This window comes from Onychostruthus taczanowskii, unplaced genomic scaffold, assembly GCF_017590055.1.
Source record: "Onychostruthus taczanowskii isolate IOZ18803 unplaced genomic scaffold, ASM1759005v1 scaffold99, whole genome shotgun sequence".
Taxonomy (NCBI): Eukaryota; Metazoa; Chordata; class Aves; order Passeriformes; family Passeridae; genus Onychostruthus; species Onychostruthus taczanowskii.
In genome coordinates this window covers 1,206,230-1,226,823 of record NW_024507990.1, presented here as the reverse complement: position 1 = coordinate 1,226,823, position 20,594 = coordinate 1,206,230, and the positions used below count along the sequence as shown (strand labels likewise).

Genomic DNA, 20,594 nt, shown 5'->3' with positions numbered 1-20,594 from the left:
GGCAGCAATGCCTGAACCAGATGTGTGCTGCTTCTTCCCTAAGTAGAAGAGCCTTGCTGTGCTGCTTAGCCTGCTCTCTAGCTGGGATCATGAAATCATTCAGAATAGTTGAGATTTCAGGGCTGTTCAAAGGTGCTGTAATCCAACACCCTATCCAAAGCAAGTCAAAATACTTCTGGTTGCTCAGGATTTGTCCAGCCACATCCTGAAGACCTCTAAACATGGAAGCTCTCTGACTCGGATCACTGTCATGATAAAAACTATTTTCCTTATATGTAATCTGTATTTCCCACATTCCAGCTTGTGTCCACCCTTTCTCACTGTATCAGATACGTGTAGATAGTGAGATCTCCCTTTAGCCTCTTCTTCATCAGATTATATAACACATTTCTTTTATCTTCTCCTTACACATCATGTTCTCCAACCCTCTGACCTTCTTGGTGGCCCAAAGACTACAAAACAGCCTTCAAAAATCAAATTCTTACCCAGTTATTTGTGACCGTGTCATGTTCTTGGCAGTTTTACAGTGCTTTTTTTAGTTCTTTAGACCAAACACTCTTTCCTGCCACTGGAAAAGTGTTTTTCATGTATATTTTTTCACTGACAGCTTTGGTATTGACTACCCTTCACATACAAGCCGGATTTTGCTACTTCTTAAGCCATTGATTCCTAGATCACTATTTTCACCATGAATTCCAGATTAAGCCTCTTTTTGTGCAGAGATGGCTGCCCAGACAGGCTTTTAACCCATTTGTGTCATGCCCTCATGGCCATTACAGAGTGGGAAGACAACTCTGTCAGGACATTCCTTCCCAGTACCTGGGGCCTCTCAGTGATGCTGTGTGGAGCTGGGTGACAGGACTCAGGTGTGATTTGTGACCCCACTTGATATTGCAATCACTCTGCTGTGTTTGCATTGTGACTCCATCACATCGCTGTGCCATTGTGCTGAAGCAAAATCACATGCAACATCAATCTTCTAGTAAGTAAATTTGGTGTTAGGCATTGAAAACCCTCCAAGTGTGGAATATCTAAAAGGACCAAAGTTGGTTCCTTTTATAATTTCCTTTATAATTTCCTTTTATAATTTCCTAGGATATGCTCACCTATGGATTTGTTGTGGGAGGTGGGTGAGAGTAGGCTGCTTCTCACAGCAGATAAAAAGGAATTAGGTTCTGGCATGAGTTTTACAGAAGAGATAATGACATTGCTGAATCAGTATGGGAGGCAAATCCCTCTGGAAACTTATGTCAGCAGGGAAGAGTGAGAAAGAACTAATAAGAACTCAATGAAAGCTCTCTTTCCAAAGAATGCCATGACAATTCCTGATCGCATCATTCATTTTATCTTGGTGTATCTTCAACAAACCATAAAGCAGCTGAGAAAGGTCACAGCCCCTTTTTTAACTGCTCAAAGTAGGCAAATGTAAATAATTTCATCCTGCTCCCAGTTCCTAATATGCTACCCTGCTTGCACAAGAAGTAGGGAAGGCAGTTAAGTAGATTGTCCAATTGTCCTAGCACACCTAGTCTGATTGGTTATTTTTGTCTTTGAGAAAGAAGTGCTCTTTCCAATTAGCCTGCAAAGAAGGATTTTCACAGTAACTCAAGATGAAATCATGGCTTGAAGTGAGAAGCTGTGAACAAGCTGCAGATTTGCAGTGGGATGGGAGCGGGCAGGGAGGAGGAGATGGACAATGTAGGTTTTTTTGTGGATCTCAATAAGAAAGGCCCAAGAAAATCTGGCTTAATAAACCAGCCTGTTGAATAAGATAGTGTTGTGAATGGTATTCTTCACTTTAGTACTCCCTCTAAAACCATGGGCCCATCCCCCTTCTCCCTCCTCTGCAGCACACAGGAGAGGGGAATTGGAGGCACAAAAAGCAAAGATCACAGATTGAGATAAGGACAATGTACTGGAAATAGCAATGAGATAAGAAAAAGAACAATAACAGCAGCGATGCTAATGACAGAGAGTACAAGAAAAGATATGATTCACACAGAAATGCACAGCTAAGGTGGTGCATTTCTGTGTGATGGGCAGGATTTCCAGGATGGGCAGCACAGCTCAGTGTGGACCTGGGCGCTCTGAGGTTAACTGTGGTGCAGATCATTGACTTCTCCATGTACAGTGGTCTCCTGATCAGGATTGAGACATTCTACTCCTTGATACAGACACAATTTGCCTTTCTCATAGATGTTTAACTTAAAGCTTACCTTAATAACATATGGAATTCCAAAGTCCACAGTGCAAGGACCAACCGAGTAGGTGTCACCAACTCCTTGAATACATGTGCTTTATACAAGGCTTCAAAGGCAACTGGTCTCTAATATGAGTCATATTTCCACCTATGACCCCAAATCAAATCTGTAGCACAGATCTAGCATGAAATTTTCACTGAAAATTAATTGTAACTGAGGACTATGAAAATCAACAAATTCACATGTCTTTGCAGCATAAATATTTTTTGTAATGTGATAAATCAACACTATTATACCCCTAAGCCTAACATTAATGTGAAGAGTAGTGTGTAAGAACAACAACAACAAAAAAAAGCAGAAACAGCACATCTGGCTCTGGGGAGCAGCCAGTGAACCAGGAGATCCAAAAAAACATGTGGGGAAAGATATATCCCAGGTATCCCTAGCAAAATAGATCAGTACATAGGATGGGTGGTCACATCTCCACAACTTGCAGAAGGCCTTATCCAACCTGCAACATCCAATGTCTCAGTTTCAAATTCCATCATCTTTAGATCTCTCAAGAAGTGTAAAATGTCCACCAACATTTCCCACCTTCTGCTCTACCCTCATTATCTGGTTTTGTGGTATATTACTCAAGTTTCTGAATTAATTTGCCAGACTGTTATTCAGTGGAGGCAAAATCTTCATAGAAACTTATTTTACACTGATTGACAAGAAGATCATTGGGAGTCCTTAACAGAAGAAATAATACCTATCAAGCTTTCTGTGATGAAATTACCATTTTAGTGAATAGAAAAATAGCAGTGTCTGTTGACGAGTTTGACCTTAGTGAGTGCTTTGTTTCTTTTGATCATGTGTTCCATCTTGTCAAATAAGAAGGAGCAGGAGAAGGTGCTCCAGTCACTGGGGCAAAGACTTCCTTGCAGCCTGCAGAGAAGACCACTCTAAACAAGATATCCACATGCATCTCAAGGACCCAGCACTGGAGGAGGTGGAAATTTCCTGGAGGAATTGCAGCCCCTGCAATTGCATGGAGAGCCCATGTTGGAGCAAGGGAGAATTATGAAGAGGAAGAAGAAGCAGAGAGAAACTGTTATGGAATCACTTCTAGTTCTCATTCCCTACCTAACTGGACTGCTTGGAGTTGGAGGCAAAGGAATCAGGAATGAAGTAGCAGAGTCTCAGAAGTCTTGGGGAAAACATGTTGTTTTAATTTTTGTTTCACAAACTAACTACTGTAGATGGATGAATTTGGTGAGTAAAACCCTGCAAAGCATCAAGCAGAAGCTGTCAAAGGAGAAAGATGAGTTGAAGACTGAGGTCAATAACTTTTTCAGTAGTGTGAAGTCCATCTCTACAATTACAGAAGTAGAGCCCTCACTTCTCTGTATTTATGAATCTTTTTTCCATCCACAAATGAAAAATCTGTATGTAATCCTTTCCAAAATTTGAAAACAGTAGAAAATACCTTAAGCACAAGTTGACACTATTTCATCCTAGTTTAAAAAATTCTGTAAAAGGTCTGAAATATAATGGGCTCATGAGATATCACAAAGATGGAAAATATTCACAAAATTCACAGAACATGAAGAAGCAAGGCAATCTATGAGAACTCAGAGCCCTAGAATGGCTTTGGGCCTGATGTTGTACTCACTGCAAGAAAAAATATAGATGAGGTGCTATTTCCTAAACAAGACAGATGAAAATCAGGCTGTAGAAAGTGTTCCTTTATTGTCAGGCTTTTAGGTTAGGAGGAAACAGAAAAACAAGCCATCTGTCATTTCTTGTTGAATCTGTTGCCTTCCCAGTTGATTCTCATTACTCTAGGAGATGAAACAAAATGCAAGATATCAAACTGACAGAGAGGATGATATACTACAAGTGTGACCTTTGAACCAGTGCAGAAATCCATGTCATCTTCTTTAACTGACATGTGCAGAGAACCCAGGAGGGAAATTGAATTATGAGGAATCATTTTGCAGCAGCAACTAGACACCTAAACACAGTAATAACTGTAAAAGGAGATACTGGATGGGAACTTTCCTATGGCTATATGGCTCTCAGATGGAAAGCTTTAAGTTCCCACACAACTCAGGAGTCAGAAGTAAGAGACAAGTTTATTAAAAAACTGCAAATTCATCTTGGAGTTAATTTCATATGACATATAAAGAACAGTCAAGTTTATTCTTTGTTAAGGTGTTATGTAATGCATTAGAAGAAGAGGAGGAAAATTTCTCCTTTCTTTCTCTCCCTTTACCATCTTTTGTATGCCAGAGGATGATGTTTTCTTCAGTGACAATTCCACAAACACACAATATTATTTTTCAAACAGAAATTATCTCCACATATATTTTTCAGAAAGACATTGGCAATCTCATACAAGAATACATGATCTCAGATGTTTCAGTCATACATGCAGTGTTATAAGCACACAAATGTTTTTTTAAGAAGTGAGTTGAGGAGACCGGTCATTCTTCTCCCATTGCTTCAATTTCCTGACATTTGAGAGAAAATGTGAGTCGGAAGAACTTTGAAAAGCAGATCCTTCCTAATTCTTTGCAAAGAAAATGAAAAGTCTCCCAGGAATTCTCTGTATTTCAGTGGCATTTGTGTTTGTGCTTGGGAAGGCTGGAGGAGGACAGCTTGGGATCTAAATCCCATTGTTGCATTTGGTAACCACAGCCACTGTCCAAGGTTTCTAAAATAGCAGGAGGCTGGTGAGTTAAAACTGCCAATAAACCTAAAAGGTGAAAGATGTAAAATGCATCCTTAGGAATTTCTGCTAGTGTGAGCTTACTGAATTTTCTCATGGACATACATCAGAGCAAACCAGCACAGCCAGATATGGAGAATGGCAAAATAATACCTTTAAAATTTAATTTCAAATCACAGCCACTCAGTAATACTTCAGAAGAAGACAAAAGATGTAATTAAATGTATGAATCATGAATCAAGGGGAATAATCTGTTTTACCTGATATTTTGAAAGTACCCAGCAAAAAGCTAAGGAGTTGTAAATAGCTGCAATAACACAAGCATGATATGGTAATCCAGTCTTGGAATTAGACTATACTAGATTACTCCTATTCTTTATTTCCAGAATATTTTAGAACAGATTCCCTCCAAAGCTCTTGAAATAGTAATCCTTCTAACTATTGCTGAGTCCTGAGACACACAAATCTTATATGTCAAACAGCAATTAACCGGAGAAGAGAAGCCAACAATTCCAAGATCCAGTGTCGTGCTCTATTTGCTGGACTGCACTTCCTCCTTCCTAAATTCTTAGTCATAATATTTATAGGAGATTTATTCACATAGCTAGGAAGACCTCAAATATTTCTAAATATATCCACAAGCACGAATGGGAATCATACACTCAGTCAAGTTTGCCAAACAATGCTTTGCCAAAAATTTTTTGACCTAAGAAAGAGGAGGAGGGAATTGAATGTGCAAACCAGAACCTATAAAAGTGCTGGTAGGACAAGCCTGTTCTGCCTCTGTGGAAGGATTAAAGGTAAGAATAGGGGCAGTTGAGTGCTGGCAGAACCCCACAGCATTCCTGCTGCCTGTGGAACTGCTTTCCTCAAAGAACTGTCTGTCTCAATAGGCATGTTTCCTCTCTGTTGAAGTCACTGGCATGTTTTTGCCCTGTGGCTTATTCTTGGGAGTCTGTGCAAAGATAAGAAAGAAGCTGTCACTTCTCTTTTTCAGTATTGGCCAGCTTCCAGGCTTAGAGTCAACTGGTGACACAAGAGGTAAGACTGATTTACTTACTCCATAGGAACAGACTCCAGGTTTGCTTTTTTTTATGCATTTCTAAGGCCACTTCCCATAACCCTTTACATCTGTGCACGCTAAAGCAATGCAATTCTACCTGAGCTGTGTTGTCTAAAAGAGCAAGTTTCCTGTTATAACTGTGTTGGATGCATTTGTTTGGTACTTGCTGGGAAATAATTGACTACTTACACACAGAATTCTTAAAAGGAGATTGACTGTAAACAGAAATCCAGGAAAGAAAAGATGAATGAAGAGCACATGTATAGTTAAGATTTGTCAAAACCCTCCAAATGCTTTTTATTGAGAATTTTCCTTTTTCTATACAAGTTAATATTAAAGGATGAGCTTGAACAGGAAAAGGCGGAACAACTGGAGAAAACAAAACTCTGATTTCTCAACAGAGGAAAAAGGTTTGCATAGACAACTCTGACCTCTGCTTCTGCTTACTCCACATCTGTTCCCTGATGATACTCCATCTCTATAATTGGCACAAATTACATGGGCTGAAATGGGAGACAGAGAAAGAATATAAGTGAGCTTTCATAATTTTGATAAGATGATTTCTCTTGCTATCACTTCTGCTTCTGCTTGGTATTTCTGCTGCATCTTTGATTACCACTGAATCTGCCAATCAATCTATTTTTCTGCATAGACTTTTAAAACACAGTGAGAACTAATGAACTGAAACTTTAAACTGGAAAAAGGGAAAAAACTTTTGACCTCAATCAAACACACCTATCTTCTTTAAGATTAAAACAAACTGAAACACATCTAGGGTCAAAAGCAGGTAAAGCAGAAAGGAAGACAGTAATAACAGGCACAGTGGAACACTACCAAGCCTAAGGCAGCTACTATAAAGAAATGTTCCCCTTCACTCAGAATTGCCTCTCCATTTCAGTGCCGTGCCTTGCTGCACGCAGTAAACCAGAGCCATGTCTTCGGACGCTGAGATGGCCATCTTTGGGGAGGCGGCTCCTTACCTCCGAAAGTCAGAGAAGGAGAGAATTGAGGCCCAGAACAAACCTTTTGATGCCAAGTCATCTGTCTTCGTGGTACATGCAAAGGAGTCCTATGTGAAGAGTACAATCCAGAGCAGAGAACCAGGAAAAATCACTGTCAAGACTGAAGGGGGAGAGGTGGGTAAAATACAAAATTTACAAACAGCAGTTCATTCCCACTCTGACTCTCAGCTGACATGCATGTACCTTCCTGCCCTCTGACAGACCCTGACCGTGAAGGAAGATCAAATCTTCTCCATGAACCCTCCCAAGTATGACAAAATTGAGGACATGGCCATGATGACCCACCTGCACGAACCCGCTGTGCTGTACAACCTCAAAGAGCGTTACGCAGCCTGGATGATCTACGTAAGTGGCAGCAGCAGCTTCCTCTGGGCAGCCTCAGGAGCTGCTGGGCCAGGCTCAGGGGAAGCCAAGGTGCTGTGTCCCTTCCTTGCAGACCTACTCGGGTCTCTTCTGCGTCACTGTCAACCCCTACAAGTGGCTGCCGGTGTACAACCCCGAGGTGGTGTTGGCCTACCGAGGCAAGAAGCGCCAGGAGGCCCCTCCACACATCTTCTCCATCTCTGACAACGCCTATCAGTTCATGCTGACTGGTGAGTGGCTCTCTTCATGGGCATCAGATCACAACTGTTCTGCTTTGTCTTGATAAAACCTGTCATGAAAAATGAAATATAATTATATGTCTTGTTTTGCTTCTGCCTTTTTCATTCCTTTCTTTCTCTGTGCTATTGAGTTCCAAAGTGTTATCCAAGACCAGGATTCCTTTGTCATATGCCTTTAATCTCTCTTTCTCCGCTTCTGTAAAAGTAGTCTGTGCAGCAGAAAGTTAAAACAATTTACTGTATGCAGGAGAAGGAAAAAAATATAGAGTGTTACAGAGAAGCAACATATGGCTCTTCAATGGTTTTCAGTGTCCATGGCGAAGCATTGCAGAATAACAGAATGTTTTTAAAATGCCATGGGCCTTCCCTATGATATTTGGAGGGACATCTCTGAATATCTTTCAAGGAAAGAGTGCAAGTGCAAATTGCTTTGCAAGCAACTGAAGTGGAAAAAAATACTTAGGAGTAAACGAAGAAAAAGAATGCAGGTGTTTTTCTTGTCATAACTTAAATTAATTTTCAGTATTTTTGAGTTCTTAATTTACAAAGTCTACTTGTTTCTGCCTTGTTGACAGATCGGGAGAACCAGTCCATCCTGATCACGTACGTACACCCCCTGCGCGGGTCCCTGCGGGGCTGCCCGGTGCCAGGGCACCTCCTGCCTGACCACGCACCCTCTGCTTCTCTCTTGGCTTTGGCAGCGGAGAATCCGGGGCCGGGAAGACTGTGAACACCAAGCGTGTCATCCAGTACTTTGCAACAATTGCAGCCAGTGGGGACAAGAAGAAGGAGGAGCAGACCTCAGGCAAAATGCAGGTGAGGTCCCAGGGCTAGAAACCTGCAACTGTCCAATTTCTTGATGAACTAGATCATGACAAGAAGACATCGTCCTAGCCAGAGGACTTCTCTGGAGGAACTCAAATCAGATTATTTTGAATAATGGAAATTGTAAGGTCCAGTTTCTCCCAAGATGTGCTGCCGTTACTTTCTATCCCTTTTTGTCTTTAATAATCTTTTGTTTTTTTACTGGGACTGCCCTTTGATATATGTTTTAAAGGAACAGTGCTGTTTACCTTAACAACTGATTGTTTTGATGTTTAGTTGCTGACAAGGCTGCCTACCTGATGGGTCTGAACTCAGCAGACCTGCTCAAGGCCCTCTGCTACCCCCGAGTCAAGGTGGGGAATGAATACGTCACCAAGGGCCAAACTGTGCAGCAGGTAACAACAACCCCCTGTTTTAAGGATAGGTTCTCTGGACTTTCTCTTTTGTCCTGAATGATAATTACACTTTCTGTTTTATATTTCAGGTATACAATTCAGTGGGTGCCCTGGCAAAGGCAGTGTTTGAGAAGATGTTCCTGTGGATGGTTGTTCGCATCAACCAACAGCTGGACACGAAGCAGCCCAGGCAGTACTTCATTGGTGTGCTGGACATTGCTGGCTTTGAGATCTTTGATGTAAGGAACAGAGATTTATTAGCATGTTTGTTAAAACCACATTGCTATGTGACAAAATACTTCAGAAGGAATGCTGCTGGTTTGTTGGTTTTTTTTTTGGCTTTCTTTTTTTGTTTTTTTGTTTTTTTTTTTTGTAAATGGTTCTATCTTTTATAGTGTATCTAAAGCGTTCTGATTCTCGCAGGATTTTAATTTGAAATAGGTTTTTGTTTTGTTCATATGCCAATGAAATCCTTAATTGAAGATTTTTTTTTTTCCTGAAGGCTTAGCACAGGATTTGAAATCAACATTTGTTAATGTTGGATATAGTATTGTGCCATGGATTCTCCTGTAACCAAATTAGCGCAGTCTAGTAGATATCAAAGCTGGTAAAATCTGAGTTATTAAAATTATCTAAGCTTCTAGATTCATAAATATGTGGGTAAAGTTCAGGTTGACAAACACTGACAGAAATTCCAAACTTCTGGATCAAATAAGATGGAGCACTTACAGATACTCCGGTGTTTGTTACAAATAGCCAGCACTGTTCTTTACCCCTAACTTTCTTAATTTACATTCATAATAATCTTCATTTTTAATTGTGCAGTTCAACAGCCTGGAGCAGCTGTGCATCAACTTCACCAATGAGAAACTGCAACAGTTCTTCAACCACCACATGTTCGTGCTGGAGCAGGAGGAGTACAAGAAGGAGGGAATTGAATGGGAGTTCATTGACTTTGGCATGGACCTGGCTGCCTGCATTGAGCTCATTGAGAAGGTAATTCACAATGTCAGGTATTTTCCGAAATGCATTCATTTTATGTATATTTTTAAATGCAGCTGGAACTGGTAGATATGATACTGCAGATACATCAGTTTGTATTATTTTACGATTTGCTGAAACAGAACAATCCCTGAGAGCAGTAATATTATCTCACTCAGGAAGTTATTTCATATCTGAGTCTTTCTGCCCTTTCAACTTGTCCTCCCTCCTTCCTTGTGATTTCTCCCAGCCCATGGGCATCTTCTCCATCCTGGAAGAGGAGTGCATGTTCCCCAAGGCAACTGACACCTCTTTCAAGAACAAGCTCTATGACCAGCACCTGGGCAAGTCCAACAACTTCCAGAAGCCCAAGCCTGCCAAAGGCAAGGCTGAGGCCCACTTCTCCCTGGTGCACTATGCTGGCACAGTGGACTACAACATCACTGGGTGGCTTGACAAGAACAAGGACCCTCTGAATGAAACTGTTGTGGGGTTGTATCAGAAGTCATCCCTGAAGACACTAGCTTTACTCTTTGCCTCTGCTGGAGGAGAGGCAGGTCAGTTCTCTGAAATTCAAATTTCCATGTTTATTTAACATGTTTATTCTGGGTCTACCTGAGCCACGAATATCAGATATTTTTCTTTTCCATGTTCCATTCTTAACATAACAGCTATATATGAAAAACTTGATCTTTAAAAGTTGTAAAACTATTTTTTTTTCCCTTTTATTTTTGGTGTTCTTCAGAGGCTAGTGGTGGTGGTGGTGGTGGCAAGAAGGGAGGCAAGAAGAAGGGTTCTTCTTTCCAGACTGTCTCAGCTCTTTTCAGGGTGAGTACCAAAGTCATTCTCTCCACTTCTTTCCTGGCTTGATTTATTTGTTTATTTTAGGTTGGAGATCATAAAACCTCACTCTAGCTGTGATAAGGCCATTTAACTGCAGCTGTTAACATTTTTATGTATCAAGAATAAGTGTTTGCTTATTCATAAATGAGCTGACAGCAAGTCAGCTGAGGCTAGCTGGGGAAGATATAGATATATTCCCCAGTCTCGTTAAAACACATTGCAAAGTTTTGTGACTTTCTCTCCTGCTGAAGAGTGACAGACAGAAGAAAACTCATATTAAAAATGGCTATAGTTGGGATATTACAAATCTGTCAATATTTTACAAGACTTTTCTCACATCTGAAAGTGTTACTGAGGAGGTACTATTTGTTAATTAAAAACCTTTATTCATGATCCCACAGGAGAATCTGAACAAGCTGATGACCAATCTGCGGAGCACTCACCCCCATTTTGTGCGCTGCATCATTCCCAATGAGTCTAAAACACCTGGTAAGAACCCCAAGCAGAAATAAAAAACAGTGTGATGCAGCCATTATTCTCTATGTTTTATCATGAATTATCAAATAATTGCCTTATTGCTTAGGTGCCATGGAGCACGAGCTGGTGCTGCACCAGCTGCGCTGTAACGGCGTGCTGGAAGGGATCAGGATCTGCAGGAAAGGGTTCCCCAGCAGAATCCTCTATGCTGATTTCAAACAGAGGTCAGATTCCTTTCTGATTTCCATTCTGTCTTTCCTGACGTCTTTCCTGCCAACTATTTTATCGTTTGGGGATATTTTTTAACACTAGCTCTTTCTAGCTATAACTAGAAGAAAAAGAAATGTTGAGGTGTATAAAAAAAGTAACATATATGGCTAGGAAAAGAAAAATTATTGAGAAATGAAGAGTGTCATGTGTCCTCACTGACTGCAGGGGCATCTGAACATGGAAGAACAGTAGAGCTGCAGAAGCCAGTGATTACAAGATTAATAAATGCAGTGTGGGATTAGTAGCAGCAGGTTCTCAGGTAAAAATTACAAACCATGCGTTCCTTGGCCATTGCGTCAGCTGCAAGTTTCAGAGGAAGAGGCTTTTCTCCAATACAGAAGATATAGGAAAGTGGCAATGTTCCTCTCAACAATTTTCTACAGCATAGTTTCAGGAAAAGGATATTATTGAACTCACTGGAAATCAATGTCTTCTTCATCATGGCTAGTCCCCTAAAGACTGGAAAAGTTTCCTTAAATTTTGTTACCAGGTTAAGACTTCATCAGAAGGGTGTCTCTAAACAAGGGATGAAATTCCAACTTCCTCAGCCAGGTTCTGCTGCAAACACTGCTCTTGGTTTCAGTAAACAGAACATTCTTATGACTGGACATTGTCTTCCTCCTATTTCCTCCAATTCCACAGATACAAGGTGCTTAATGCCAGTGCCATCCCTGAGGGACAGTTCATCGATAGCAAGAAGGCTTCTGAGAAGCTCCTTGGGTCAATCGATGTGGACCACACCCAGTACAAATTTGGACACACCAAGGTACCAACCCCCCCATTCACTGCCTGCCTGGGCTTTGCTCTCTCTACCTGACAGTGATGTGCTGCAACATTGCCTCTCTCAAGGTGTTCTTCAAAGCTGGGCTGCTGGGCCTCCTGGAGGAGATGAGGGATGAGAAGCTGGCACAGCTCATCACCCGCACCCAGGCCAGGTGCAGGGGCTTCCTGATGAGGGTGGAGTACCAGAGAATGGTGGAGCGCAGGTACACCTTCCTCTTCTTCAGTTAAAGAGTCACTCTGCTTCGGGGGAAGCGTTGACACTCATCACTGAGAATAATCATTGTGCTTTTTAATTATGCCTCAGGGAATCCATCTTCTGCATCCAGTACAATGTTCGTGCATTCATGAATGTCAAGCACTGGCCATGGATGAAGCTGTTCTTCAAGATCAAGCCCTTGCTGAAGAGTGCAGAGTCTGAGAAGGAGATGGCCAACATGAAGGGAGAGTTTGAGAAAACTAAGGAGGAACTTGCAAAGTCTGAGGCAAAGCGGAAGGAGCTTGAGGAGAAAATGGCCTCTCTAATGCAGGAGAAAAATGACCTGCAGCTCCAAGTGCAATCTGTAAGTATAATTAGTGTATTTCTTCCAGGTACTCTCACGGCACATAATTCTCATGTTACACAATAAATAGTCTGAGAAAATATTCTAATATCTATAATGGAAGGTAGAATTCAGAACACTCAGTGTCACCATTACCATAGGAGGTTCTAGCTTGGGAATGACTTGTGAAGCATGGATGCACATAGGTCTGTTTCTCCAGGCTCACAATATAACATCCAATGTAGTCACTGGAGATTTAAAATTTACAGTTAGCAGAGTCTGTGGAGCAATTAATCCAACAACTTACTCTGACTTCAGTCAGTTGCCCAAAGACCTCTATGCCATTTTATATGATACGTGTTATGTCACCTGTCTTTCTAAAACCACTTTTCCAGGAGGACAAAAAAACCCTCTGCATTCTGTCACAACCCTATATGTACTGCCTAAGTCCATTGGGAGATCATGGGATTGGTCAATATTTAAACATTACCATGTGTCTTTTGATTTTTGCCACACAGATTCAAAATAAAGCCAGATTCAAATTGAAACCTCTGATTGCACCTAGACAATATATCAACTTGTATCACTCAAAGAAATTTAATTCAAAGTCAGTCTTGCCAAGAAAAGCTTATAAAAATATTAAGAAAAAAAATCTCTACCCATTTATATACAGTACTTAACTTTCAGAGAAAGTTATCAAAACACTTGAAAATAAAAGTACTACTGAATATTACCATCTTATCCATAAGAAAAATAGAAGGGAATAATTGATGAGAACAAAAAAATGAAATAGAATAAAAACCTACTCTGATTTAAAAGAGTCTGTGCAAAACAAAACTTCCTAGAAGAAAACAAAAATTAATAATTCCATGTTTCTTTTCCTCAGTGAGAAATAACATTTCTCTATTCAGCTTTTGCAAACAGTTGTGATTAGCAAACAAATCTATGTTTCTCTAATAGGAAGCTGATGCTTTGGCTGATGCTGAGGAAAGGTGTGACCAGCTCATCAAAACCAAAATACAACTGGAAGCCAAAATTAAGGAGGTGACTGAAAGGGCAGAGGATGAAGAAGAAATTAATGCTGAACTGACAGCCAAGAAGAGGAAGCTGGAGGATGAATGTTCAGAGCTGAAGAAAGATATTGATGACCTTGAGCTAACACTGGCCAAGGTGGAGAAGGAAAAACACGCCACTGAAAACAAGGTATGAGGTAGAACCAATCACTCGCACTCCTGAAAATGGGCTGTGCGCTATTGCAGGACTTCTATATTTACTTCCTTTATTTACATTTGCTCCCTTCTTCTCAAAGGTGAAAAACCTGACTGAGGAGATGGCAGCCCTGGATGAGACCATTGCCAAGCTGACAAAAGAGAAGAAAGCCCCCCAAGAGGCCCATCAGCAGACCCTGGATGACCTGCAGGCAGAGGAAGACAAAGTCAATACTCTGACCAAAGCCAAGACCAAGCTGGAACAGCAAGTGGATGATGTAAGCACACAGCCATAGAGCAGGAACAGGACAGGTATCGAGTCCAAGCTGTCTGGCAGAGCCCTGATGGTCTTGTTGTGTTCAGCTGGAAGGGTCCCTGGAGCAAGAGAAGAAACTGCGCATGGACCTGGAGAGAGCAAAGAGGAAACTGGAAGGAGACCTGAAGCTGGCCCAGGACAGCATCATGGATTTGGAGAATGATAAGCAGCAGCTGGATGAGAAACTCAAGAAGTAAGTGTGGCTCTGGGGCACCTGAGTGCTGGGCTGTAGCACTTGTCTCTTTTCTTTGAGATCTAACATGGTTCACTTGGCCCAAAGGAAAGACTTTGAAATCAGCCAGATCCAGAGTAAAACTGAGGATGAACAGCTGAAAACTACCTGGTTTTACATTTCCAAATGTTTGCAGTGTCACCATGAATGGCATTAAAACTGTTGTGTATCTGCACATTTTCTCAGGTGAATATTCACGTCAGGTGGAAGAGAAGGATGCTTTGGTTTCTCAGCTGTCAAGAGGCAAACAGGCCTTCACCCAACAGATTGAGGAACTCAAGAGGCACCTGGAGGAAGAGATAAAGGTGAGAAGACATTTTCCTAAATGTATTAAATCAACAAGATGAAAGGGACAAAAATAACCCCTTAGATATTGGAATACAAGTTTTCCCATAAGGGCACTGCTTCTCTTTCCCTGCAGTCTATCCATTAATTCTTTGCAAATTCACACATCTTTCCCATCAGAGGTCTTTCTAAGATCTTCTCATTAAGGAGATTTCCCAGGATATTTCCCTTCATTTTCCCACTGTTTTTTATTTTGGTTTTTTTTTCCCACCAAGGCCAAGAATGCCCTGGCCCATGCCCTGCAGTCTGCTCGCCACGACTGTGACTTGCTCCGGGAACAATATGAGGAGGAGCAGGAGGCCAAGGGGGAGCTGCAGAGAGCCATGTCTAAGGCCAACAGCGAAGTGGCCCAGTGGAGAACCAAATACGAGACGGACGCGATTCAGCGCACGGAGGAGCTCGAGGAGGCCAAGTACGTTGGAAATGTGGAGAACAGTGGCATATTACAAATGGAAATTTGAGCAGCCTACTGTGACATTGTCAGGAAGAAGTCAGTGTTCTCCTTTGGGTGGGGTCACAAAGAGACAAAATATGACAGAAAGCAGGGACGCATGGAGGAAAAGCCAAAAGGTCCAGAATAGCAGAGAGTGGCCAGCAGAAAAGGAGATGCTGCAGGATTGCTCCAGAATTCAGACATGGAAATAGAGTGGCTGTCTGGGAGAATTCTTACACCTCTCTGTGAATGTGGATCACACAGTACCAAGAGGCTAAGTTTACTCCTATGAAAAACATGCTGCTTCATGCCACAGTCTTACTTACGATTACTGAAGCTGAGGTACATGACCATAATCACTGCTGTCTGCTGTAAATACATGCAGAAATAGGGCTTAAAAGGCCTCGGTTGTCCTCTCTTCTGGCTGGGGAGTGGAGACAGCTGAGATCTCTGGAAATATTTTGCAATTCCCTAGAATGTAAGAAGAACTTTTATTGATGTTATCAATGTATGTGTCCTCTTGTGCAGGCCTCCCTGGAACATGAGGAGGGGAAGATCCTGCGCCTGCAGCTTGAGCTCAACCAAGTGAAGTCTGAGATTGACAGGAAGATAGCAGAGAAAGATGAGGAGATTGACCAGCTGAAGAGGAACCACCTCAGAATTGTGGACTCCATGCAGAGCACCCTGGATGCTGAGATCAGGAGCAGGAATGAAGCCCTGAGGCTGAAGAAGAAGATGGAGGGAGACCTGAATGAAATGGAGATCCAACTGAGCCATGCCAATCGTGTGGCTGCAGAGGCACAGAAGAACCTGAGAAACACACAAGGAGTGCTAAAGGTTCATTCAGCACACCAACAGAAAGAGAAAAAAATGAGACCCATGATATTTTTGCCACTCAAACGACTGACACCTGCTAATTTCTTTTCTCTTTCTTTCCAGGACACCCAGATCCATCTGGATGATGCTCTGAGGACACAGGATGACCTGAAGGAGCAGGTGGCCATGGTGGAGCGCAGAGCAAACCTGCTGCAGGCTGAAGTTGAGGAGCTCCGGGCAGCCCTGGAGCAGACGGAGCGGTCGAGGAAAGTGGCTGAGCAGGAGCTCCTGGATGCAAGTGAGAGAGTTCAGCTCCTCCATAGTCAGGTCAGTTAATAAACATAGTTAGTATTTATACTATTGCTCCATATGTGTAAGTGAATTTAAGACTGGCAGAGCTGTATCAGTATTTTGTTAAATGCAGGGGGATGTAAATAAGAAGTAATAGGTGACAGGTATTATTAAGACTTCTGTTTCAGATGTAGATAGACTATGAATTCCAGTAGACTGCAGTATAGATACCTTAATAAATGCAGAGAAGATGGTGAGGTTCTTATTCTGTTATTTGAGTTCAACATCTTTCACATTTCCATTTGAGACTTTAAAGGCAAATGTAGGCTGACCATGCCATGAACAAAATAGGACCACACTAACTCTGTCATTAATGCAATTTAACAATGTCAATATAAGTATGTTATAGAACCATCTCAAACTTTTATGATCACTAGAGTGAAAATGTTAAGGAAAGCATTTTTTTTTAATTTTTCAGTCTAGATTCCTTCTTTGTTGTCTTTGAGAAAAAAAATTTTTTTTCTCAAAGACAACAAAGAGAAAAATTTTTGAAAAAAAAATTCATAACGGATGCTCATGAAATACCAAAGCACCTGAGAAATTAATAGCTACAACAGTAGTTCTCTTATAATCCAATGTGACCTGAAGGCACAATCTATATTAAAAAACCACTTATGCTGTAGTTGATAAATCCTACAAGAGACAAGCTGAGGAGGCTGTAAGTACCAGTTTCTCCAAACCAGACCTTCTTCTGGTGTAGGTGAAATTCTCTATTCATGTTTTCCTCTGTACAGCTTTTTGAAACCTTGTCTGTTTTGGCGCAACATGATGATATTTTGATACAACAGGGAATGTAGAATAAGACTTGATGAGTTTGTGACGAAATGTACTTCCCCAACTCTTTGTGTTTTGCTGTAAACCTCCTTTCCCACTCTATTTCTTAGCTTATACCTTGCCCTCATTGTCAGAAGTAGCTGTCAGTCTGTATATTCAGGACTATGACAAAAACTCTGCCTAGCACACACTGTGTATGTCTTTTTGACATCCCAGTATTCTTTTCTCTTCTGACACACACAACACCCTGAGCAGCTTCTCATCTTGGTTTTGTATCTGCAAATGCCCAGCTGTGGCATTTGAATTTTTGTTTGCCCAGTTTTCTGGTAATAAACACCCGCTGCCTGTTTTTTTCCCACCTCCCTCTGCTCTCACAGGAGGAGCTGTCCAATGTCAACCTCTCCAAGTTCCGCAAGATCCAGCACGAGCTGGAGGAAGCCGAGGAGCGGGCTGACATTGCAGAGTCTCAGGTCAACAAGCTCCGAGCCAAGAGCCGGGAGATTCATAAGAAGATAGAAGAAGAGGAATGAGGCTCCCAAGACTAAAAAGTGACCCGAGGGTTGCATAAAATGTAAAACCTCTGTGTTGCTTTCTTGAGTAATTATCATTTATGTCTAGGTAATAAAAACAGTAGAGACCCTTGCATACGAACAGCGACTATGATGTTTTATTTATTTATTTATTCCAGTATCATTACTTTAAAAGTACATGTATACAGTTCATCTTCACATTCAAAAGTATATCAAACAGCAAAGCATTTTTACATTTGCATTTTTTAAAATGCATGAAGAATGGTAATAATTATATGGATTTTTTATTCCTCTTGCAATGATAAGTATGCATTTCTTTGATAGACTAGGATTACACTCTTTCAAGTGATTTTCTTCGTCTTAGGAAAAAGAAAATAATAGGAGTAAAGAGTCCTGAAGCATTTAGCATACACACACACACACACATATATATATATGTATAAAACTATATATATATTTTTTATTAATTGAAAAATATTGGTTAAGATTAAAAGTATGGGAAACTCAAATTTCATTCCAAGTAGTGACAAGCAGCCAAACCAACACGGTGAGGAAGTGGCATCAAGAGACAACCCCACTCCCTTTCTCTGAAGTAATTCCATTTCATGTATAGCACAAAATTATATCCATTCATGTTGTCGTAACATTGCAGAAGTTCTATACTGCTTTCTCATGGGCAGCTCCTCTGAGCACTGGTTCCAATTCCTCACCAAGTAGCCAACTGACTCCAGTTCCTTCTCAACCAGCCAACGCACTCTTTTATAGCACTCTTCTTATTGTTTACAGCTGTGGCCTGTTAAAGTCAGTCCTGTTCCTAATCTTTGTTAATTGGCCCAGCTGCAACTCGTTAGGGGTAAGATTACTTTATGCACTGTCTTTATTTTCTTATATTCTATCCCCCCACATATTCACATACAGGATGAGTGAGAAGAATCCACATTTAAAAGATTGTGGAAGAAGGAATAGTTAAGACTGAGGACTCTATTTATAATTTCAGCGAAACCTTCCACTGCCTTTCTAGATTCAATCCTTCTGCTCTGTCCACAACCTAACTGTTCTGTTTATTATCATTCTCAACACACTGTGCCTGCTCATTTTCCTAAGAACTGATTGTTAGCCCACAATATTGTATTTTGCATTAAGCTGAACTAGACAGTCAGCATTTATATGTTGGTTGGAAATGTAAGGTAAAGCACATTGGTTGGAAAAGATCTCTAAATACTGATCACACTTTACAGATGGGTAAGTAAATTAGATGGTTTGGGAACACATTCAATATGTCTAAGGGCCTGGCAAATTAGAAGCAAAGCTGGATAGGTTCTCCTGCTGCTGATAAACTTGTTTTTGCCAGACACAGAGTAGGATACTGAGATGGTTGGTATTTTGTGTCAAGCTTTAGCAGCTCTCTCAAACTTGCTGTTTATTTAAAGCAAGTCCTAAGCATCTTTGGGCATCCCACCAGAAATGTCAGTCCCTAGCTGACCTTCATATGTCCCTTTTGGATATCCTTTCCAATCCTTCAGCCAGTCTACAAGTGCAGTAAAAACACTGCTTTAATATTATAAACATTCCTAATTAAATATGAAAATAACGTTTGAGCAGGAGATGACAGCTGGAACTGGGGGGGGACACTACTCCATCCATTGTAGAAATGATAGTTTAGGAGCCATTACAGCTGAGCATCTCTGGGATTTTTGGTGCTCCCCTAAACTCTTTGGGCCCTTGCTGCACATTCTGTATGAGCAGGACCTGTCTTCCCTGTGACTCTGGTGATGTCAAACACAGCCCAGCTGCATGGCCCATCACAGGACCTGTCAGTGTGCTTCTAAGTGCCCTGCTCTTCTAAGGGCTCATCAGAAACCTCCGCTAACGCATCTCTGTTTTTGTACCCACTGCATTTCAGAAAGGGTGGCAGGGTGAACGAGGGAACTGCACTTGAGCTGAGCAGCAAAAAGCTCTTTTCTGCTCTTCTAGCACGTTGCATTTCTCCTCCACCCATGGGTTTTTTGCTGTGCCAGAACCCCTGTGTGGACGGATCCTGGCTGGAGGTGGGGCCCCACAACACAATGCCACAATACAGGTGGAAACGCTCCTGGAGCCAGCTTCAGGAGCTGCAGTAACCAAAGGGAGCCTCTGCCAACAAAACACAAGAGGGAGAACATTGTTCTGCTAATGCTAATGCATTTGTATTTCCCCAAGTGTCTGCTTACCTACATCCAGCTCCTTCTGCTGCAAAAGCAGGGCGTGGGAGGGGAGCTGTGGGAGGCAGGGAGGGGAATAGTGGGAGCAAGATGTGGTTGGGCACAACAAGAGAGATGGGACGCCTCCACCACGCCTTGAGCTGTAACTATGCAGACCAATATGGACCCTCCAGGCACATGCAACAGGAATCCGTTTATCGCAAAAGCCAGGCCTATTCAAGCAATTTACTCCAAACATGAAACTAATGTCTGCCAATCTCCTTCCCACACCCAGGATTACAATGCCATCACAGAGACGCAGACAGCTGAGAGAAGAGGAGGAAGGAATTACCTCACTTTCTTATCCAGACCTCTGAGTAGGAGATGCTAAGAGAGGCAGGAGCACAACTGGTACAGTAATTGGGGAGGCAATATTCTGTGGGACAGGTGAAGCTGCTGCTGAGATGTGACTCCTTCAGATTTCCTTGTTTTTGGTAGGAACTGTAGTTTGGAAAGTGAAGACTAATACATGAAAAGAAAGAAAAGAAAGAAAAGAAAAGAAAAGAAAGAAAGAAAAAGCAAGAAAGAAAGCAAGAAAGCAAGCAAGAAAGAAAGAAAGAAAGAACCCCCAAAACACAAACAAAAAATCCTAGCGAACCAACCAGCCAAAACCACCACACTGAAAAAAAAAG

General features: G+C 41.5%; 1 protein-coding gene across 1 annotated transcript in view; it reads left to right on the top strand.

Moving 5' to 3' along the window:
* LOC121348116 (myosin-1B-like) overlaps nucleotides 1-20,594 on the top strand; it is a 58,146-nt gene that overhangs the window by 21,048 nt on the left and 16,504 nt on the right. Inside the window, 12 exon segments of the mRNA XM_041427323.1 lie at nucleotides 9,650-9,820; nucleotides 10,056-10,362; nucleotides 10,551-10,633; nucleotides 11,050-11,137; nucleotides 11,232-11,349; nucleotides 12,038-12,161; nucleotides 12,245-12,381; nucleotides 12,483-12,738; nucleotides 13,678-13,920; nucleotides 14,027-14,203; nucleotides 14,289-14,434; nucleotides 14,522-14,610. Coding sequence (XP_041283257.1) covers nucleotides 9,650-9,820; nucleotides 10,056-10,362; nucleotides 10,551-10,633; nucleotides 11,050-11,137; nucleotides 11,232-11,349; nucleotides 12,038-12,161; nucleotides 12,245-12,381; nucleotides 12,483-12,738; nucleotides 13,678-13,920; nucleotides 14,027-14,203; nucleotides 14,289-14,434; nucleotides 14,522-14,610 — 1,939 coding nt within the window.